General features: G+C 40.1%; 1 protein-coding gene across 2 annotated transcripts in view; it reads right to left on the bottom strand.

Annotated features, from left to right (window-relative positions):
• Positions 1 to 23,823, bottom strand: part of LOC122800138 (1-aminocyclopropane-1-carboxylate synthase-like protein 1) — a 505,362-nt gene that overhangs the window by 86,535 nt on the left and 395,004 nt on the right. For both annotated transcript variants that reach the window (XM_044069656.1, XM_044069657.1), the window contains exon 12: positions 14,356 to 14,497. In XM_044069656.1, coding sequence (XP_043925591.1) covers positions 14,356 to 14,497 — 142 coding nt within the window. The remainder of the gene's footprint in view (positions 1 to 14,355; positions 14,498 to 23,823) is intronic.

Here is a 23,823-nt window from a genome sequence, read left to right on the forward strand (position 1 = left end):
AGGAGTGGTCCCAGTACTGATCTCAGTGGCACACCACTAGTAACTGGCCTCTTGCTGGATCTGGATTCACCCACTTTAACCATGTGTCCTGTCCATGAGTCAATTGGCTATCCATCTGGTGACATAGGGACTTATACCCAGTACTGTGAGTTTATTTATAACACCTGAATGGGAAACTGTGTCTAAAGTCTTGGGCAGGTCAAGGTAGGCAGTATGTAGTGTTTTACCCTTATCCATGGCCTTAGTGACTTTTTCAGAGAAATACACCAGGTTCAGTAGGCATGACCTGGTGTTGATAAAGCCAAATTGGGTCTGGTCCAGTGTTTGGAGGTCTCCTACATCATTATTTATCAGGTCCATGATTATTCTTTCCATGGCCTTGCAAATAAGACGAGTCAAACGTATGGGTCTGTAATTTCCTGGCTCAGTATATGGTCCTCCTTTATGCAGAGGGATGATTGCTGCTATCCTCCACACTATTGGGACAAAGCCAGTCAGGAGACTGTGGTTAAACAGAGATCCTAATGGACCTGATAAGTCCTGATTTAAGCTGTTTAAGAGGCAACCTGGTATATTGTCAGGCCCCACTGAAGCTGTGTATTTAGCTTTAGATAGCACAGTGGCAACTTGTTCTTTGCTGATAACTGGCAGCGATATGGTGGAGAGTAGTTTTTGGGGGAGAACTAGGGGTGTTGAGGAAGTAAAATTTGTGCTGAATTTGTCAAGCGTCAGATTTGCTATACTTTTCAGTTGAGTATTGGTAATGCCACACATTCCGCACATTGTTGGGTGTTGCCCTTAAGATTGTAGACATTACTGAAAAATACCTTATGGTTATCCATGGCTTTGGAGGCCAGTTTTACCTAAGAGACTGCCTTCAGAGATTTGACTAGTTCCTTGATTTATTCATTTAGACTAATGATGGAATTATTTCTCTGTTGTGCACATTCCCTTTTACTTCTGGGTAGGATTTTCTTTCTTTTGTTGCACAACCTATTAATAATAGAGGTCTACCAAGGTAGCCTGTTTTTGCAGTTTGACCTGGGATTATTTTGGTCTGGTACTGTGAATTTTATGTAGTTGTTTATATGGTCATACAGGGCTTTGTGTATGCCTCTGCATAGGTGCATAGGTTTCTGTGTTTTCTTTTCTGGTTATGGGGAGCTTGGAAACTAGCTATGCCATCCCTTAATAGGGAGTAATTTACATTAGACAAATTCTTAAAGTTGTTGGGGTCTGGTCGGGTCTAGTTTTAGCATCATTTCAAGGGAGACTGCTTTGTGATCTGATCTTACTAGTGGGGACATAAAACTGAGGGGAGGTGCATGCAGCACTCGGCTATATTTGCGAGTACTAGATCTAGGATATTTGTTCCCCTAGTGGGGGTGCAGGCTAGCTGTTCCAGGGCATTTGAATTTGCAAATTCAAGAAGTCTTTGGGCCTGCATGTTAGTGGTCGCGTATGTCTCCCAATTAATGAGGGAATTTATTAATTAATCTTATTAATTATTATTAAGTTATCAAGAATGTATAATGTTATCAATTTAATAATGTATTTATTTATTTCAGCTTATTAATTATTATTAATATATTTATTAATCCCAATTAATTTATTAAGTCACCTTCTGACACCCAAACCCCCCAAAATGAACTCTCCCGAGTAAACTCTTGGTATACTAAATACAAGCTCAAACTAAATGCTAAAAAGTATATTTTTTTTACTTTTGGCAGACACCCCTTCCCCTCCTCATACTGTATAGACAGCACACCATTACAAAACAAACGTAGGATCTAGGATTTTAGGCTAATAGCTCCTTCTTTTTTGACCATCATGTGACAGTGGTTGTGAGGAAATTTTTTATCCGTCGTAGCTTACTGCTAAAAGAATATCCTCAAGGTCTAAAGAGGTAATCACTCCCTTAAACTCAGCATTGAGCAGTCTAGTTGTGGAGTGCAGTTTGGGATGTATCCAGGGTTGCCAGATTCTTGACTGGCCAGGCCAGGGAAAAAAAGGGTCTTTCACACTAGGTGAAGACCAAAAAGGAAAAAAAAAAGAAAAAAAAAGGTCTTTAATGCGGAACTGCGACAAGTAGGTCCATGTCTGATGATTTTTGATTGGCCCGTATGCCGATATATGAGCCAATCAAAAACTCGCACAGTGGACTCTCTTCTGTTCAATGCAGAACATCAAGCAGTTCTGCATTAAACAGAAGTAGCTCCGTTTTGCAAATTTTTTTGATTGGCTCGTATACCGGCATACGAGCCAATCAAAAAAAAAACAAAGCGGAAGCTGTTTCACAAGTATTGTAACCAGCAGTGCGGGACTTGGGATCGGGCTGCTGATCCCGGGACAATCCCACTGAAATAGGGATGTCTGGCAACCCTGGATGTATCTCACTAAATGCATCAAAAATTAGAAAGACCCCAAAAGGCTCCTAACTAAAAAAGTATATAGGTCTAAAGTCCTTGAAGCACCAAGAGAGGCTGGAAGCTCTGTCCCTTTAGTCAGTATCATACAGACTTTTGAGAGAGATTTCTCTTGCACTGAGCACTCCATTACAGACTCAGTTGCCCTGGACTTTCTGTATTTCAACAAGTCCAGTATTTCCACCAGTATCAGAACCAGAGACCTAAATCAGGTAAATATAAAACAAGGATGAATGGGAGGTTTATTACCAATCACCTTCAAATCCTCTGGAATAAATCTCCCCTGCATGTTAAGCAGTGTGACTCACTAGCTTCCATTAAGCATAACCTAGATGATTGGATGAGTATCCAAAATTTAATCCAACATAGACTGATATGGTCCTCCTGAAGAAAGGAGTTGCGGCTTGAAGGAGGGTACTGAAGGCATGAATAATCATAACACTCAGTCTGGAATATTATACCATGCATAATTTATTTATTTTAGAACCAATTCTAAAACTTTAACCAAAATGTCATTGTTGTTTGAAAAATGTAAATGCAACACTATGAATACTACATATACACAGCGCAGTGGTGCAGTGGTTGCATTGCCGCCTCACTGTAAGAGGTTCTCCAGTTCAATTCTCAGCTGAGATGCCTTCTGTGCAGAGTCTGTATGTCCTCCCTACATATGTGTGGGTTTCCTCCAGGTGCTCTGGTTTCCTCCCATGTTACAAAGACGTACATCTGGAGCATTTCTCCCCAGACCTCTTTTGACAATTGCCTTTGTTCCAAGTCGGACTTTCCCGGTAAACAAATGTTAAATAAATAAATACATAAATAAACAAATATTTTATATCTATCTATATATATATATATATATATATATATATATATATATATATATACAAATAGATATGTGTGCATGCAGAGAGGATTTATCTCAAACATGCATGGTGTAGAGTTGACATTTCATAGGTTCATAGTCATATAGTACTAGGCTAATGACCACCATGGCCTTTATAAGCGTAGCTGTGCAATCCAACCCAATTGTGTCCTTATGTATCATGGATGTTTATTAGGAAGGGGTATGTTAGTTAGGACAGTTCTAGAGATTATGTGTATGGCATATCTTAGTTTGGGCATTACTGTCTGCTTCTGTCTATCCTGGGATGAATTTCCAGTTTCCCATGCATTGTACAAGGTTTTAATTTAATAGGGTTAGCGATGGACTCTGCTTCACATGAAAGGAGAGCATGTTCCAGAGCATTTGGATCCTCTGAGACATATATCTCTCTCACTAACATGTCATAACCAAAATTTAAGTCTTTGGCTCTAGTGGTTCAGATGCTGTTCATTTTGTGGATGTGCGAAAGGTCCATCACAGCTGGATCATAGGATGCCTTGGATGCCAGGCATAGATCACCTCTCAGTAATCTGTAGGAGACAGAGAATAGAGACAGGACTTTAAGGTGATCCATATAGGGCAATGTGCTTATACCCTGGATACTCCTGGTAAGGAATCATTTTGGGTGTTCCAACCATTGAAAATTATACTCAGTAATGGATCTGATAAGGGCTGAATAAAGTGGCACCTTGACTTCCTTGGACCTGGATGCTATGATCTTACTTATAAGGTGGGTGATACAGAATGATTTTTCTTGCTGCTTTGGCCAAATGTTGGTCAAAGTTCATATTATTGTCTACATATGTTACCAGATCCCTGACTACTGGGTCAACACTTAGGAGTGCCTTATTGATGGAGTAATTAGTTTGGGCACAGTATTCTCAAAAGTCACTAAAATGTATTTCTTGGCATTGAGTTTTAGTCTGTTACTTTGGCACTGATCATTTTTCTGTGTTATACCCTCTGTAGATTGTTTGTGTCATGGGGGAATCTATGACAGCTCTTAATTTGTATTCATCTCTGAACTTGGTCAGCCAAAGGCCTCTGACATTAGACTTTACCTCAGAGAAGTCGATGCCAAATAGGAGCAGTCCCAGCATGGAGCCCTGAGGTAGCGCTCTCCTGACTGGTCTCTTAATCGAGGTGGTATCACCAGTCCTGACTTCATGGGTCCTGTCTGTGAGCCAGCTGGCAATTAGTGAGTTATATAGGGGTTTATGCCCAATTTGTTGATTTTGTCAACTATACTCGAGTGGGGTATTGTATCGAACACTTTAGCCAGGTCCAGGTAGATGGTGTGCACTGTATTACCTTCATCAATTGTCTTGGTGACATTATCAAAGAAGTCCACCGATTTAGTAGTCATAATCTTCCCTTGGCAAAGCCAAAGTGGGTTTGTTCCAGTGTCTGAAGGTTGCCTAGGTCTTTGAACATTCCCATGATAATTCATTCCAGGGTCAGTTTATGGTCCACCCTTGTGAAATGGAATAACCGTTGCAGTCCTCCATTCTCTTGGTACAAGTCTGTTTTTATGCTATAGTTGAAAAGTGACTCAAGTTGTCCCGATACAGTAGGTTATGTTTCCAGCTAATTAAGAGGCATCCCAAGATAAGGTCAGGGCCCAATGAGGTTGTCTTTGCAAGCCCTGCCAGGACCTGCTCCATATTAATAGCTGGGGGGGGGGTTATGCTAGTAGGCATTTCAAGGAGAGAGATGGGGGAAGTGGGCAGTGAAGTCTGAGATGAATTTGCCAGTCAGAATATTCGTTATATCAGTCTGCTTATTGAAGGTGGCACCACTGATCACCATTTCATCACACTAATGCGTGCACTTCCTTTGAGGTTTAAAACATAGCTGTAGAAGACTTTGTAGTTGTCTTTAGCCTTTGAAGCTATCTTGACCTCATAATTGGCCTTGTGGACTTAATTAATCTTCTTAGTTCCTGTTTAGTTTAATTAGAGAGCTCTTATCATTATGGGAGTTGCTTTTCCTGATTTTGGCTATGAGGATTTTTTTGCTTTTGTTATACACCCTGTTAAGATTAGGTTTCCATCAGTGTGGTTTCTTTTTAGAGTTTGTTTTCGGCTAACTTCTAGTAAGCACAGCAATGTCTGTACAGCCATTTATATGATTAAACAGGGTAACTGTGAACAATTTCACTTAGGTTGTTGTGAACTTGGGGTTGGGAGTGGCATTGAATTTTGATACACTATTGCTTAATAGGATATAGTTTGCTTTGCAATAACTCATGTTACAAGATTTTCTAGGGATACTGAAGAGTTAATTTTTATTTTGGAGAAGACAGTTTGACCTCACCAGTGAGGATGTAATACTGGGGCGTGGGGGTTCCATTATGTTTGAACCTTTGGTGGGCGTGGACACTATCTGGTCAATGGTATTTGTGTTAATAAAGTCTAGGAATCCGTGTGCCGCTGAACATAAGATAGTAGACTATATGTTTCTCAGTCTATAGAAAGCTAGCTAAAGTCCCCCATGAGCAGGGTATTTGGTTTACTGGTGAGTGCCTCCAGTAGGTCTAATTACAAGCTATGGGATCTAGGGGACATAGAGGGTGACCTTTAGCTTGCTAGGATACGGTATGGGACTTTTTCTATAGAATTAGCACATGGATAAATTCCAGGGCTTCATCCTGTTTTGACCAACATAGAATTATGCTTGTTGCTAAATATACAGTGAGACTCCTGCATCTTTTGTCCCTGTCTGTATAGCTGGTGGTCTAAATGAGTTGAAAGCACTGAAGCGTTACACTGACAGAGTACTTTCTACAGATTTAAATCATGTGTTGGCAATGGCACAGCTGTCTATATTCTTCAGAGTGAAGAGAATTTGTATGGTGTGGATTCTCTTGTTTAAGCTCCTAGCATTGAGCAGTAACAGCATTAGTTTCTTTGGGTTTTATTTGCTATGCTGGCAGGTTTGTCAGTTTTGCATTGCCTAAAAAAGGCTCTAAGGGGGTGGATAAAGTTTTAGCCAATATCTGAAAGCTTAGCAGTGGCAGGGGTAGACCATCCTTTACAAAGCAATCTGGTCTGTTAACCATGTCCTTCCATGTTGACAAATATTGAATCCCTCTGGAAAGACACCATAAACTAATCCAGGTATTGAAGTCAATCATTTTTTGTTCATATTGTGGCATCATCCTTGGTGAAAGTAGAATGCTGCTCAATACAAGGCACATACCTATCTGTGACACATATTCTGAGAGATCAACAATGTCTCCCTTCATATAGTTCAGGGAAGTACATCTTAGGTCATTAACTCTCACATGGACAGTGACAGAATCATACTGATGCCTGCGGTATAGTGACTTGATTGCATGCATAACTTGGCAGATCTTAGCTCCAGAGAAGCAGCTGGTCATTACCTTCTCCTTGTTTAGTCTAGTAGTGGGGCATCTGTTATCATACAATGGAGTGCCCTATAACAAGAGTCATGAGTAATGTGCTGGCTTCCCTTATGAGCTTTGTTCTTGGGACTCCACAGAACATAGGAGTATGTGTGGTGTTTGGTTTTGCTTTTGGTAAGAGCTTTACAGATTGCGGAGGATAGGTATTGCAGCTTATAGGATTAGGAGGTCACTGACATTTGGGGAAATTGCTTTTTAGTTCTTCAGCATAGGTTGTCTATATGTGTGTGGAGGACACTATGTGTGCTGGATTTGGTGTGTATGCTCTTGACAACCTTGTCTGGATGCAAAATTTTTGCCTCCATTGAAAGTGCGTATTTCCATCTCTCATGTTTTTCTCTCTTTTTTTAAGGATTACATGTCTAGCTGTGAACATGAAACAATTGCTACATTGTCTCAGGATGCCTATATCTATCAAGCTGGCTATGGAGACAGTTGGAAATTGCATATCCATGTTGTCGGGACCTGTATTTGGGTGGGCCACTCTATGTAATATATTGGGCTATATCAAAGTCTCCTTGGGTCGTCTCTGGGGTTTGGCACTACACTAGGTTAAATTGTGCTAAATTTTGATAGTAGTGTTGTTCAATGTACATACTAGCTGCTGTACGCTTGACTCCACACAATGGCCTTGTTTTAGCCACTCTAAGTTACAGGTTTCAGTTCTAAGGGAATTTTTATTGATAAAATTTACTTTCTGGGCATTTGTGTCTGTACAGGGCACTGCTAACCTCTTGATGTTATAGTACCAAGAAAGATTGTTTCTGAGTGTAATGCTACAACAAAGGTTAAACTACCATGAAACAGCAATTTCAATATTAGGGCCTTTTAGTCTGATTTAAATATAAAATCAAGAAATAAAGCAAAAATAAAGCAGTAGCACTCTGAACAGTGAACTGAATTGCAAAACAATAAAATAAAACTATTTTATCTGCCAAGGATAGAGCAGGATTAATTCAGAACCCCCTCAGAGTGTGGCTAGAATGTCAAGCTGATGGCAACTGTGGGAAATTGAGCAAAAGATGACTTGTCGTAAGGGAGGTTTACTCAAGTGCAATGGTGGTTTGCTGGGTGGGCACTTAGTATTATGGATCTATGGAAAACAATGGGTGGGAAAGTACTTAAATAGGTTACACAATGGACAATGGCAATGAAAGGGGGAAGGGAGAGAAGGGCTTTTAAAATCAAATTACCATAAGGGGTGGAAGCCAGAGACACCGCCTTTTAAAACCACAACAAGAAAGTGATGGGAGTGTTGGGGAAAAAATTCAAACTGGAGCTCAAGTCCTGTGGTTAGAATTTCAGACATGTTTAGCTTAATGCCGCAGTAAGTGGTTGGGCAGACTTAAAGAAAAGGTGAAAAACAGCAGCAAGGTAAACAAAAGCCAATGTAATGCAACTTTGACCAGGTATATACAGTTATAAAATAGTACTAAAGCACAAATACTAGACAAAAATTCACATACTGCCACTCCTGCAAACCCACAACAGATTAAGGCACCCGAGTACTGGAGTTCAACTGTAAGTAGGTATATACATCTATAAAAAACTACTGAAGCACAAACCATGGAGCAGAATTCACAATACTGCCATTACTGCAATCCTACCACAGATGAAGACACTAGACTATGCAGAAATTTACAAGTAATGCTGTATGAATAACTAAATAAGGCCCAAACCTGGCAGCAGATCACATTCCTGTCACAACTGCGAAAGACGCTACAAGATTGTCCACATTAGATTCAAAATACAAAAATAAAAGCGTGCAATTCTACTTACGGAAAAAGATGAGCAGTATAATGTACAAACAAACATAAATTAATGCACTAATACACAATATTCACACAACTACAAATGAAGTACAAAATTAAGATCCCAGAACTACCTAAAAATGCAAGTGGATAAATGGACAAAAGGCAAAGAAGTACAATAAAGTATCTCCACACAGTGCAACTTAAAATATTTAAGCATAATTTAAATAAAAAGAAATTCTTCCCTTTTGATGAAAAATCTTGCATTTCACATCGGTCAGAGTCTTGAACAAAAGACCCTGGATGTTGCTCTGTGCTAAATATAGCAGTCTTGCTAGATAGGGATCAAATCAATTAAAGCTAATACTGGAGCTCAAGTCCTTAGAATTTCAGAAAATTGTAGCTTATATGTCATTGACCTTTTTATATTCAATATTATTAACATCATCTTTCAGGTGTTTTGATCATAGTCAGTACACCTATATTACTATGTAAGTTTTGTCAAAAAAAATCAGAAAAAAGTACAGTAAAAATATGCAGAGGTGAATACTCATAAAAATATTAATGTGTAAAAACATCAACATTCATTAAATTAACTTCTGCACGTTGGCACTCACTTTAAAAGGCAAACAAAAGATTGACACTATACTAATCTCAAAAGTAAAACAAATGATCTCCTTTTCTGTTTATCTAAAAAAACACTAATGATAATAACAAATACACTTTATCTGAATACTGATATTGTTAGGGAAGAGATTTTTTTGTAGGGTAATCTGTAGGGTTGGAAACCAGGGGCAAGAATATGGTTAACATGCTTGAGTAAAGTAGTGCATTGGGGCCTTTACCCTAATCCTGATCTTATCCCCGACCCCAACCCTCCAGATTACTTTATGAAAAAAACTTTCCCCTAACAGTTTCTTGCAGCACTCATATTTGTACAATACATTGTTTTGTGATAATGAAGATTAACAGTTTGGTATGTTGAAGATTAAAATAGTGAGTCCAAATGGTTGAAATACTATTAGACTTGATTTCAATTAACTGAACCATCATACAGTTAGAAGCACCAGGCAAAGCACTGTCAGCATGTGGGGGCTACCCGCATTGCACCCCCTGTGGGTAACTTCACACCTCAGTCCCCCGAACTTAAGTATACAAACACTATAGTCACACAACTAAAGAGAAAAAAAAAGAACCACAGACACAGAATCAGTGCTGATGCACAAAGAAAAAACACACTGGAAATGATTGTGCCTGTGTTATACAGCAAAATCAGTCAGATTAAATTTCTTTATACATCTTTATTGTAGAATCTCTGTAATTTTGCAACCATTGATTAAATATTTTTTTAACTAAATGAGCATTTAGCTAAATAAAGTTATTCATCTATTGTGCTACACTATTACAAAATTTGGTCAAATGTCTGTCTAGATAAAGTGTCAGGAGCTCATACTTTCAGAGTTACAGTCCAAGGCAACATCTAGCTGTACTACAAATCAGTCACTCACAGCATTAGAGTACACAACCACACCTGCCTGTAGTACACATTGGTAAGTTCACCTGTAGTGTTAAAATATATGTTCATACCTACCTGTAACACAGGTCAGTCACCTAAGAGTCACAGTACAGGTGTATCTGTGCTACAGGTCAGTCTCTTATAGAGTTATTTGTTAATAATTTTGAGAAAACAAGGCTTAACCTAAGCAAACCAAAGTGCAATGCTGGCGAGAGAGATAAGCAGTTCTTACAGAAATGTCAGCAGGATATGCATGCAAGGGAATGGTCACTCTACACATTTGATTTGTATAGCTTTGAGATATGGTCAGCAGAAGCAGTAAGTAGATTACACATGTGAATACTGAGCAGAATGGTGAGTAGCATTTTGTGTGGAATTAATAGATACACATCTCTTACAGAATAAATTGGGGAAATTGGGTGAATCAGAAGAAGCTGAGAATAGAGATAGAAGGGAAGATAGTGGAACAGGTAAACAGTTTCAAGTATCTGGGAGGGGTGGTTGAGGAGAAGGGTAATCTGAATGAAGCGGTCAAAGCTAGAATCAGAGGGGCTGCAGTCAACTGGCATAGAGTATCAGGTGTAGTCTATGACAGAAGAATGCCAAAGAAGCTGAAAAGTAAGGTGTACAAGACAGTGGTGCGACCAGTATTACTGTATGGTACAGAAACCTGGGCAGTAAAGGGAGAGCAGATGAAAAAGCTAGAGGTGATGGAAATGAAGTGTCTAAGAAAGGTGGAGGATGCACACTGTGGGACAGATGAAGGGATGAGGATAGAGGAGCAGAAGCCAAAGTAGCTCCAATTGTAGAAAAGATCAAAGAAAACAGACTACGGTGGTTTGGGCACATGTGAATAAAAGCAGAAGACAATCTGGTGAGGAAGAATTGGGACAGACAGGAAGAAGATAAGAGGAAGTGAGGACATGCAGCAAAGAGGTGGATGGACTGTGTGAAAGAAGATCTGTGACAGTCAGGCATGAGTGCTGAAAAAGGTAGGAGTGGGGCACTGAGTCGAGAGAGTTGGCGACACAACACAATACTCCAACCCCGTGTAGAAAAAATGGGAAAAAGGGGGCTGATTATGATGATCTCTTACAGAATCCAAACAACTTAGAGCAAGAGTAACATTGGATACTGGTGATCCATAAGGACTGAGTTCCTCTTCTTCTTCTTTTGGCTTTTCCCAGTTAGGGGTCACTACAATAGAAATACGGTCCACAGAACAATTGGCAGTGAAGTGTTATGGTGTCGAATTGTTAGCCCAGTGCCCAACCTTCCACTGAAGGCACGCACATGCACACACTCACACCAATGGCCAGTTTAGAGTATTCAATCCACCTACAGCACTTCTTTTGGGATGTGGGAGGAAACCGGAGCACCAGGAGGAAACCCACGCAACTGCAGGGAGGACATGCAGACTCCACACAGAAGGCATCACAGCCAAGAATCAAATCAGAGAACCTCTTGCTGGGAGTTGGCGACGCTAACCGCTGCACCACTGTGGCCACCCATAACGACTGAGTTCACATATGGAAAAAAATTAACTGGGACGATGAACTTCCACAAAGTAATAACATAATCTAGATGCCATAAAAGAGTCTGTATTGTCAAGGTCTCTGATTATAACAAGCATACTATGTGTTTGAGAGAGGGATGTCAAGCAATTTATCATGACAGTGAAGCTGTACATATAAATCTTGGCATCCATATCAAGTACACAGCTGGTTATGACTGGAAATAAGGATATAATTCTTTATAGTGCATGGAGCTTTATCTTTTCCATGTACTATAATTTATAAAAAAAGTATACGAATGCAAAGTGTTTTATAGACTATCAAACTGACAACAAGCAGAAAAGAAGTACCCATGTAAAGAGCAAGGTCTCACACTTTTTTATGTGCGGCAAAATGAAGTTTTAACACCTTTACAAATCTGTTTTACATAGTACAGCTTTTCGTTGTAATATCCCTAGTATGAGACCTGATCACAAAAACCCTAAACGCTGTTGTAATCTGACTCACAGTGGGGAAGCTCTTGTCATGTTTATCTGTTTCCCAATACTGGAAAGTATTTTCAGGTATTCATGCACTACATTATTGTTATTTACCAGTTTTAGAACTTCATGCTGCAATAGCATAGCCTTCTGTGCATGATAAAAAACTTTTTTTTTTATTCCCTTTGCGTCATACCTTTTTATCAGTATGCAACATTTTTGGAGGTCTAAGAAGCATTTGCAAATTTTGAAGTCCTCATAAGCTTTGTCTCAGTCTATCAATACATCTCTGATATTTTAATTAGTGAGCTACCCTTGACATTAATATTCATTGGTAGCAACTGCTTTTGCTGAGGGTCACTAAAACTGGTGCTATTCAGTCAAAAGTATTGTAAGTCCTATTAAAAGAGACAATGTTATAATGGAGGAAAACTAGAGGCACAAATCCAAATGGCTACTTACTGCAGAAGTCAGCCTTCCTGATGGTTAAGCCTTTTTCTAAGAATTATCAATAACAGCTTTAGCAGTACAACTGCTGATACCCATTTCATTGAAGACTCAGATATTATAGCAGAAAGATCCACAATGAAAGATTTTGAGCAATTTCATGCTTATCAAATTAAAAGAGTTACAGTGATAAATGATCTTCTTCTCCAGCAAGTGCCTAGTTTGATGTATTCTTTCTGCAGGAAGGACCATATTTATGAAAGTAGTGAAGTACTCAGATCACTATTTGATGGTTTCCCTTGTTAGTTATAAAAGAGAGTGATAGCTGTTAACTAGAAGGGGAAAACATGGTTAATCAGAAGAAAAAAAATACATTTGAAATGTGACAGTTTCAGAACTGCATACCATAATATGTTCGTCCAACATGGACTGCATTATTCTCACAAATTCAGACAATTTTATTGATAAAGTAGCCATTTTCTTGGGGTATCCTTCAGTAGTCGAGACAGCAGCCAGGAAGAAAATACAATAAGAGACTCTGAAAAGCAAGCCTTGAAATGTCAAGCTCCTTTTTATAATATACAAATTCATAGTAGAGTCACACTGGTCATTTCTGTAGCAAGACTGGTGTACTGTTCATAATAAAGCAATAGATTGTTGACAGGAGAGTGACCCTGTTTGGGTGCATTTATTTATTTAGTTGGTTAGTTATTTGCATTTGTTTACTGGGAAGGTCCACTGGGCTGAGGTGTGCCCATTTTCAGTGGAGGTCAGGGATGAGAAGCTCCAGAATGAAGTTAACAGTACACAATATGAACAAAACATACAGAGTATTTACAGAGCGCAATACATGACATTATACAGTGCACATAGATCTTTGTAATCAATGCACTACATGGGAGGCTTGCAGCTGAGCCAGTTATTGTCATGTTACAGTAATACTTAAAATAAAGACGCTTATACAGTAGAATATATATGTTTCAAGATTTTCAACACTTGGAAGGTAGGAATAGGTGGTAAATTAATACGGTAGTTCAAGCAGGTCAGTTATGTGGGAATTGAGAGACAGAAAGTTGTTAAGAGTAAGAGTACAGATAGAATTAGTTGTGGGGGTGTTGAGGAGAAAGTTAGGTTTTAGGGAGTGTGGTACTGATACATATACACAGCCAGAGAGAGGGCAGGTGTTGTCTAAGTGACTTCTTGAAGTGGGAAGGATTGTTAGTGGTTCTGATTGATGGTGGGAGGGCATTCTATAGTTTTGAGACAGTAAAACAGTAAAGCATCTGACCAACTGAGAGATTTGTTTTTTGTACTTTGAGCAAAAGTTCATTTTCAGATCTAAGATATCTATTTGGATGGTATCTGGTAAGAAGATTAGAAAGGGCAGGGCAATTTGATGTCTGCATATATATTTATGTGTCATTATATGAGAGGTAAATCAAGCTGATTTAGTTGATGTACTGAGAAACAATGGTGGGATGAGAATTTAGTATTTGTTACGAATTTAGCAATCTTGTTGTCGCATGTATTTAGTTTGGATTTCAAGGATGATTGGATGTTGGTAAGGTTAGGGGCACCATATAATACAGATGGCAACAGAAAGGATGAGGCAAGAGACATTTTTGTAGTGTGGTTCCTTGATTGTTCCTTGCTTGGTTCATTGTCTTCTTACTTAGTATGGTATCAGGATAGTACAACATAAATGATAGTCACAAAGCCAGTCACAAATACAATAAAATATACTATATAAGCTCTTTAGAACTGCACAGTAAATTATGGTGAACCATCACACGTTGTTGTGAGGACCAGGTTTGTGAGATACAAAACAATAAATTTCCCTATGCAATGTGAGAATATGAAAATGTCAGACAGAAAAATAATGTCACAGTTTGATTTTTGCAGATATTACCTTCATCAGTAAGAAGTTGTGTCACTTGGTACTGTATTGTTCCAGGTAGTCCGTGAAGGAAGCCAAGTGTTGCAAGGGCATTTATTACATCTTGATTCTCTGAGTATACTGAAGCCACACGAAGCCCAGAAGCAGAAAAATCCTAAGCATGCAGATACACAAGTAAAGAAAATCCTTGAAGTAAGTAACCAGTGCTGTGAACCACTATAAAAATAAATGTCTTGTTATTTTATGATATTGCAGAGATGGAACATCTGAAATCTTCTCCAGTTTTCTTTTTAAATAAATCTATTGGTTCTCTTAGTCAAACTTTGCTGTTGGTCCTTCTGTCATTGAATGTTTTGAGATTAACAAATTCTGTGTAATTTGAATTTAACATCATTTGGTTTACTATGATTGTGTTAGTGAACTAATGGTTGAATATACTGAAAAAATGGTTTAACAGAGTTGACTAGAATAGAATATACAATGACTACTAATTACTATTCAAAAATGAGCATGCTGATTTGACAGCCCAAACAACGTACCCTTTCTAAATCAAGCATATATACCAGCAGCAAGTCCTGCCACTGAAATACTTTCATAGGTTTATAGGTAGGTACTAGGCTATTGGCCCTAGGCTCTATACAAGCCTAGCCATAAAGATTCCCTGGCTATCGCCACACACAAAAATTCATTTTCCTGTGCCCCTGTCTAGCAGAGCCACAGCCATGATCCCCGGGTTGAATTTCCTATTTCCCATCCAGTCATCAAGATTCTTCTTAAAGAGGGCTAAAGAGGTACTTTGACTGACATGAATGGGCAGTCTGTTCCAGAGTATGGAAAGTCTCTGGGACAGGAACCTATCCCTCCAGCATATTTTGTTTATTGTGGTGACAATGTTTAGATCCCTGGAGCATGTGGCTCATAGGGATTGGGATTTCTTTAAGTGAAGCCTGCCAAACAGCTCTGGGTTTGACATGGCTTTGTATGTTAGGCAGAGATCGCCTCTGAGTAGGCAATATGCGACAGAGTAGAGCTGGAGTTTTTTGAAAAGGTCAGCATAGGGCAACTGCTTTAGGCCTGTGATCCTCTTTGTGAGGTATTTCTGCGGCCTTTCCAGCTGCTGCAAATGTCTTGTGAGGTACACACCAAACGGGGCATTGTATTCTATAATAGGTCTAATGAGGGATGAGTAAAGAGGAACAATGACCTCCTTTTTTCTGGATGAGAAACCTTTTGTGATGAGGTGTGCCACATAGAAGGATTTCCTGACTGCTATGGTGATGTGGTTATCAAAGGAGAGACCACTGTCCACCTGTGTACCTAGGTCTCTTATCACACTCCCGGTGTTAAGTGAGCAACCACCTATGTGATAGTTCATGGACACATGGTTTTTCTCAAAGGGGATAACTATGCATTTTTTGGCATTGAGCTTGAGGCCATGGTGCTGTCACCAGGCATCTGTCTCAGTAAGGCCCTTTTGTAGAATGTGCATATCATTTGGGGATTCAATAATTGCTCCCAGCTTGTAGTCATCTGCAAACTTTGTTAGCCATAGACCCTTAGTGTTGGCCTGAACTTCAGAGAAGTAGATGCCAACTAAGAGTAGACCCAGGATTGAATCATGTGGTACTCCACTTGTCACTGGTCTAGAACTGGATTTGGAGTTGGCTACTTTCACAGTGTGGGTTCTGTCAGTGAGCCAGTTGGCAACCCATTGAGTAACATAGGGATTTATGCCTAGTTTAGTAAGTTTATCTATGATTCCAGAGTGGGGGATGGTGTTGAAGGCCTTGGTGAGATCTAAATAGGCTGTGTGAACCAACTTACCCTCGTCCACTGCTCTGGTGACTGCTTCAAAGAAGTCAATCAGGTTTAGGAGACATGATCTACCTTTCACGAACCCAAACTGGGTGGGGTCCAGCATTTGAAGGTTACCAATGTCTTTCTTTATAAGTTCCATGATGATACATTCCATGGCCTTGCAGATCAGGCTCGTCAGACTGATGGGGCGGTAGTTCCCAGGTTTCAAGGTGGATCCCCCCTTGTGGAGTGGGATAACCATAGCTGTGCACCATTCAGTGGGCACAAAGCCTGATGTATGGCTATGACTGAACATGGTACTTAGGTGAGGTGCCAGTTCATTTTGTAGTTTGTGTAGAACACAGTCTGGGATTTTGTCTGGTTCCATGGATGCTGTATTCTTGGCTTTGGAGAGTGTGGTTTTTACCTGTGCGGCCATGATTACCGGGACTTGGCATTCTTCTGGTATTGAGACTGGCCTTTAGGGGGTAAGAGGGGTGTGAAATTGACACTGAACCTATCTGCCAGGATGTTGGCAATATCAGTTGGTTCAGTATATTTAGTGCCATTGTGCTGTAACTCAGAGCAGATCTGAGCATTGCCATTGAAATTCTTGACATAACTATAGAATGCTTTGTGCTTGCCCTTAGAATCTGTGGTGATTTTATTCTCATAACTGGCTTTGGAGGATTTTATGAGGGATCTCAGCTTCTTACTGAGGCTGATAAGAGAGTTTCTCCAATCATGGGATTTTACTCTTTTTTGCAACAGTTTCTTTCTTCTGTTGTATAGTTTGTTTATGCCTGGGGACCACCAGATTGGCTTCCTTTTTTTGGAGGAGAGTGTCTTGGTTCTATTTGGGATGGCACAGTCCATGCACATGTGTATGTGCTTGTACGGTGCATGAGTGTAGGATTCAGCAGTCATGCTTCTACTTCCCAACTGCATGGGCATCGTGACATTCACCACTTCTGACTTAAGAAGTGTGAAGTTGGCTTAAGAGAAGTTTTTTACGGTGGTTGCCTTAGCAGGAGGTGAGGGCGGAATGTGAATGTCTAGGGAGATTAGTTTATGGTCAGATCTAACCAACGAGGAGATGACCTCTGGTGTGGAGCATCAGTCTCCCATGTTGGAAATGTCCAGGTCTAGGATACCGGTGCCCCTGGTGGGGGTATGGATAAGGTGATCCAAGGTGTTGGAATTTATGAATTCCAAAAAACGCTGGGTAAATGTGTCGGTACATGCGTAGTTTTTCCAGTTAATGGTGGGGTAGTTGAAGTCACCCAGTATTAGGGTATTTGATTGTATCTTAATATTTTCCAGTATGTTAAGAAAAGTGGAGTGGGAATCTTGGGGCATAGTGGGGGATCTGTAGCAAGCTACAATTTGGATTGCAATCTTGCCTAGTGTTAGTTGCACCTGGAGAACTTCAGATGCATTATGTTGGGTGACTAGCTGGAGGTGTGGATATCCTTGGTGAATATGGACACGCCTCCACCTTTAGTGTTTTGGTCCAGGTTAGGTGGCTGAAAGGTGTGGTACGAATTGTAACCTGGTATTGCAGGGGTGCTCTCTGGAGCTTTGATCCAGGTCTCTGTCACTGCACAGATGTCAGTGTTTTCCATTTAAAAGAGTGCCTCGAGTGAGTGCATTTTGAGGTTTAGACTTCTAGCATTGAGTAGCATTACCCTCAGATTTTGTTTGCTTGTACTGTTTACGGTGGTAATTTTGTCATTTGGACCTTGCCCAAAAAAGGCACTATAGGGGTGGCAAGAGCCTTAGCCAGTACCCTGAATCCCAGAGGTGACAGGTGCAGACCATCTCTGGCAAAGCATTGTGGTCTGTTGATCATGTCATCCCAGGCAGACAGATACATTATCCCCTTAGAATGACACCAGAAGCTTAGCCAATCGTTGAAGTCAATCATTTTGTCCTTGTACTGTGGTATCATTCTGGGTGGTGGCAGGATGCTACTCAGGGCTAGGGTCATGCCTGTCTGGGCTACAAGATCCGAGAGCCCCATCCATGTCTCTTTTCATGTAGTCCAGGGAGGTACGTCTCAAGTCATTCACTACAACATGGACAATGACAGAGTCATATTTGTACCTGTTGTGGAGTGACTTGAGTGTGTGCATTATGTGGCCAATCCTGGCACCTGACAGGCAGCTGACTGTAATTTTCTCCTTATTTAGCATGTTGAGTGGGACATCAGTGTGCCTCACTATAGAGTCACCTATGACTAGTGTGTTGGGTATGTTGTTTTGCTTTATGGGCTGATGTTGAATGGCACTCTGGTGTTGTGAGCTATGTGACACTTGGTTTGTGTTTGGGTGTGGTGTCTGCTTGCATATCAGCTTTGGAGGTCCCCGTTGCTTAGGCAGATTTATATTAAGAGCCTCCGCATATGTAGGTGTGTGTTTTGTATTACTATGTGTGGGTTTTGGTGGTCTAGGTTTTGAAGGACTATGTGTTGTGTGTGGTGTTGTGTGGGTGTTAACCTTCTCCTCTTGACTGTCTAGTTCAGTCTTGGTTGGAGAGAGCTTGGCTTTCAGCTTGGCTATATAAGTGCATCTCTCACAGTTTGTAGTGTTGGGTGGCAGGAGGAGAGGGTTGTCTGTGTACATGAGGCAATTTCTATATTGCCCCAGATTCACCAGCTGGACAGGAGAAAGCACCAGGAGCTGACCCTTGGACATGCCTGGAGAGGTGCTTATTTATTTTAAGTACTAGAACTGTTTTCCCCTTTACTTGGCAAGGAAGGTTGGGAGCTATAGCAATTTTAAGCTATCTAGTGCTTACAACTATTTCCTCTTTACTTGCAATGAGAGTTGAGTGCTGTAGCAATTAAAGGCTGTCTAGTGCTTACGGGGAGTTATTGAACAAGTGCTAGGCACAAGGAATCAGATTAGAGTGCTAATGCTGAGAAACTAGTTAGTTCTAAGGGAAAATTTGAAGAGCAGACTTTCTGGCACCGGGAATAGTTTAACCTTAGCTAAGCGGTGCTGCGCGATGCACAAACCCTCGCAAACATGCGTTTTTAAGCCAGAAAATTGAAAGGAATAGAAAGCAGCCCCAAACAGCCAATATGCTACAATTCCTGAGCTGGAAACCACTCCTCTAGTGACAGATAGGCAGTTCAATGCTTACCACTCCCCCTGATAAGCAGAAGGACTTCCCTCTACCACAGAAAGATCTGGATAACTCAGAAACACAAAAATAAAGTCCTGAAACCAGCAAATCTGGGATCTGCATATTCTAGTGCAGAAAAAGGCTGGAAACAAACAAACAAATACTAATGTTTTGGGTTTTTTTTTTTTTTAGGTTACGTTAAGCAGAAAAATGTAGTAAAACAGCAGATATGCACAGAAAAGGCTATCACACTTGAGTGTGTAGCCTACAATAGTAAATGCAGTTTAAAACTTTTTGATTTAAGCAGAAAGCAAATGCACAAACAAAAAAAATTAGACAGCAGTATAAAGTAAATATAGTAAAATAATAGCTAGTCTACTTTAAAATGGCTTTTAAGAAGTGTGGTTAGTAAAGACAGTCAATATAAACCAAAAAGGTACTTGCAAACAGCAAAAAGTCTCTCTTTCAAGTTTCTGGTGCTGTAGTAGTCTGTTGGACACCCAAACAGGATCTGCTGATCTAAAACAAGTGCACACCCACGCATACACACTTTTTTAAGCCAGAAAGTAGTCTGCAGATGCCCAAACAGGATCTGCTGACCTAAAACAAGCACAAACCCACACAAACATGTTTTTTTTAAGCTAGAAAGATGAAAGGGATAGAAAACAGCCCCAAACGGCCAATAAGGTACAATTGCTGAGGTGGAAACCACTCCTCTAGTGACAGATAGGCAGTTCAATGCTTATCACTCCCACTGATAAGTAGAAGGACTTCCTTCTACCATAGCAAGGTCTTGATAACTCAGAAACACAAAAATAAAGTCCTGAAACCAGCAAATATGGGATCTGGACTATTCTATTGTAAAAAAAGATGGGAAACAAACAAACAGATTTTTTTTAGGTTAAATTAAGCAGAAAAATGCAGTAGAACAGCAGATATGCACAGAAAAGGTTATCACACTTGAGTGTGTAGCCTGCAACAGTAAATGCAGTTTAAAACTTTTTGATTTAAGCAGAAAGGAAATGCACAAACAAAAAAATGATTTAGACAGCAGTATACAGTAAATATAGTAAAATAGTAGCTAGTCTGCTTTAAAATGGCTTTCAAGAAGTGTGGTTAGTAAAAGCAGTCAATATAAGCCAAAAAGGTGCTTGCAAATAGCAAAAAGTCTCTCTTTCAAGTTTCTGGTGCTGTAGTAGTCTGCAGGATGCCCAAACAGGATTCGATGATCGAAAACAAGTGCAAACCCATGCAAACATGCGTTTTTAAGCCAGTAAGTTGAAAGGGATAGAAAGCAGCCCCAAATGACTAATAAGGTACAATTCCTGAGCTGGAAACCACTCCTCTTGCGACAGATAGGCAGTTTAATGCTTACCACTCCCACTGATAAGCTGAAGGACTTCCCTCTAACACAGCAAGGTCTGGATAATTCAGAAACACAAAAATAAAGTCCTGAACCTAGCAAATCTGGGATATGGACTATTCTAGTGTAGAAAAAGGTTCCCTATTACCAGATCACAGATGCAGTTTGTCGACTGCATCTTGATTGAACCGAAAAGAGCAAAAAGGCAAAATAGCAAAGCGGCTTTTCAGCAAATTCTTTCCCTGGGAAATAATTAGCTTGGCAGCTTTTGTTACTTTGCCATTTGTGGCACTGTAGTGTGATCTCGGAGTTGGTATATTTAAATAGGGAGAGTCTGGGGGGCACCCCCCCACATAATGTAATGTTTTAAAGTTTTTTTTTTGAACAGCGATTTTTTTCCCTTGGAAAACAAATCGCTGTTCTGAGGTTTCGATGTTGTAAGCTTTCGCTTTCATGAGGTTGATTATTTATCGTTCACTTTTGTAAGTGTGCGATAATATAATATAGACCCTAGAAAAAGGTGGAAAATGAGAAAACAGTCATTTTTTTTCAAGCAGACAGAGTTTCTGTTGGCATATGATGATTGATATGAAAAAAATCAGGTATGTCCTATAAACCTAAGCAAACTGAAATGTACCTATTTTCCTTGTATTAATGCATTGTCCTGCAGAAAATCTCAGCAGTTAAAAAAAAAAAAAAAAAAAAAAATATATATATATATATATATATATATATATACAGTATGTATGTATAAAATATCTTCTCCTGCACTATGTGCAAGTGTGTGAAATGTTTGAAAGTAAGTCCCATATTCATGTTCAGTATATCAGTAAACAAGAAAAAATGTAGATGAACACTACAGCGCCTTTACACAAAGACATTCTATAACAAAGGTAAGCAATTTCTTTCTTAAATGATGTCTTAGTATTATAGCAATAATCCACTCCTGGATATGAGTATATCAGGATTTACCAGTGATTGGCTTTGTTTAATCACTTGGCCCTCATCCTCATGGCCAAACCACCTTAACCGTGTATAAAATCCTGACATATCTACACCCAGTCATGGATTATTGCTTAAATATTATAGCACAATAAAGCTAACATGCTTGCCAGTGTTAGCGGTATAAAACATGATACATTTTTACAGATATCAGCTGGCCTAGGAAGATATATTTTTTGGTTGGTCTGCAACTGGCTTCATCATGTTTTCCATTCCCGTAGAGCACTTTATTTCTCAGAAATTGTCATGCTCAGAACAAGAGTACACAACGCATGCCAAAGCTTACCGTGACATCAATTACCCACTGTAAGAGTGCAATCAAGCCCTGATCCTGCCATTTTCTCCAAAACAACTAAAAGAGCACACTTTCTGTAAGACAAGAATAATAAAACACTTGGCTTTGCTGTATTCTGGACTTTTGGAAAGTTCCTGTGTTGCCCATTTCCTTTCTTGGATAAAGGGATGCTTCTTTGTTCACCAGTGGCAGTGGGGAGCTTAGAGCAGCCTATCTATCCCTGGAGGAGTGTTCCCAGCACAAGAATCTGGTAGTCTATTGGCCGTTTTGGGCCAATTTCTAGCTCTTTCAAGTCCCTCTGTATAAAACCCGCTTTGGTGTGTTTTTTGCGCTTGTTACTACTCAGCCAAGCATCTCGTGGTCCTGCAGAGTGGTGCTAGCAGCAGAGAGGCTAAAAGAGCAACTGCTAACCTGATAAAAGTGTTTTCCTGCTACTACTTGGGCGACTGTCCGATCTAGCTAAACTGCAAGTATTTCTGCATTTATGAACTGTTTAAAGTTGTTTTTGCACCTGCACTTTTAAAGTTTGCCCTGTTTGTTGCATTTACCTGTTGAGGCTACACACTCAAGTGCGCTAGCCTGTGTTACATATTTATTGCATTTTCCTGCTGTTTGCTGCAAAAAAGAGAAAAAAAAAAAACAAAAAAATTATCCTTGTTTCTCATCTTTCCTGACCTAGAGTAGTCCAAATACAGGCTTTGCTGTATTCTGGACTTTTGGAAAGTTCCTGTGTTTCCCATTTCCTTTCTTGGATAAAGGGAGGCTTCTTTGTTCACCAGTGGCAGTGGGGAGCTTAGAGCAGCCTATCTATCCCTGGAGGAGTGTTCCCAGCACAAGAATCTGGTAGTCTATTGGCCGTTTTGGGCCAATTTCTAGCTCTTTCAAGTCCCCCTGTATAAAACCCGCTTTGGGGCGCTTTTTCTGCTTGTTACTACTCAGCCAAGCTCCTCGTGGTCCTGCAGTGTGGTGCTAGCAGCAGATAGGCTAAAAGAGCGACTGCTAACCTGATAAAAGTGTTTTTTTGCTGCTACTACCTGGGCGACTGTCCGATCTAGCTAAACTGCAAGTATTTCTGCTTCTTGAACTGTTTTAAACTGTTTAAAGTTGTTTTTGCACCTGCACTTTTAAAGTTTGCCCTGTTTGTTGCATTTACCTGTTGAGGCTACACACTCAAGTGCGCTAGCCTGTGTTACATATTTATTGCATTTTCCTGCTGTTTGTTGCAAAAAAGAAAAAAAAATGATCCTTGTTTCCCGTCTTTCCTGACCTAGAGTAGTCCAAATACAGGCTTTTCTGTATTCTGGACTTTTGGAAAGTTCCTGTGTTGCCCATTTCCTTTCTTGGATAAAGGGAGGCTTCTTTGTTCACCAGTGGCAGTGGGGAGCTTAGAGCAGCCTATCTATCCCTGGAGGAGTGTTCCCAGCACAAGAATCTGGTAGTCTATTGGCCGTTTTGGGCCAATTTCTAGCTCTTTCAAGTCCCCCCTGTATAAAACCCGCTTTAGCGCGGCTTTGCGAGATTTTGCACATAGCACAGCATCGGGCAACGCTGCTTAATTGGGTTTAAACCATTCTCGGCTCCACAAAGTCTGCTCTTCACTTTTTCCCTTAGAACTGATCTAGTTCTCATAATAAACACCCTATTCCTACTCTAAAGCCTGGCACTTGCTCACTAAAGCAATTATATAAGTCAGCACTAAAAAATTAAAAGCATGACACCCTCACAAACTCCCCTTGAGTACCTTGTTCCCCACTGGCCCTTTTTTCAATTATAAAAGAATTCCCAATACTATTCTAGCATGTCCAAAGGTCAGTTGTCAATCTCTTCTCCGGTCCAGCTGGTGAATCTGGGAATCTTGAGGCAATGTTACAACTGCCTCATGTACACAGACAAC

Source organism: Protopterus annectens, chromosome 4.part0 (genome assembly GCF_019279795.1).
Source record: "Protopterus annectens isolate FY-2018-M chromosome 4.part0, PAN1.0, whole genome shotgun sequence".
Lineage (NCBI taxonomy): Eukaryota > Metazoa > Chordata > Ceratodontiformes > Protopteridae > Protopterus > Protopterus annectens.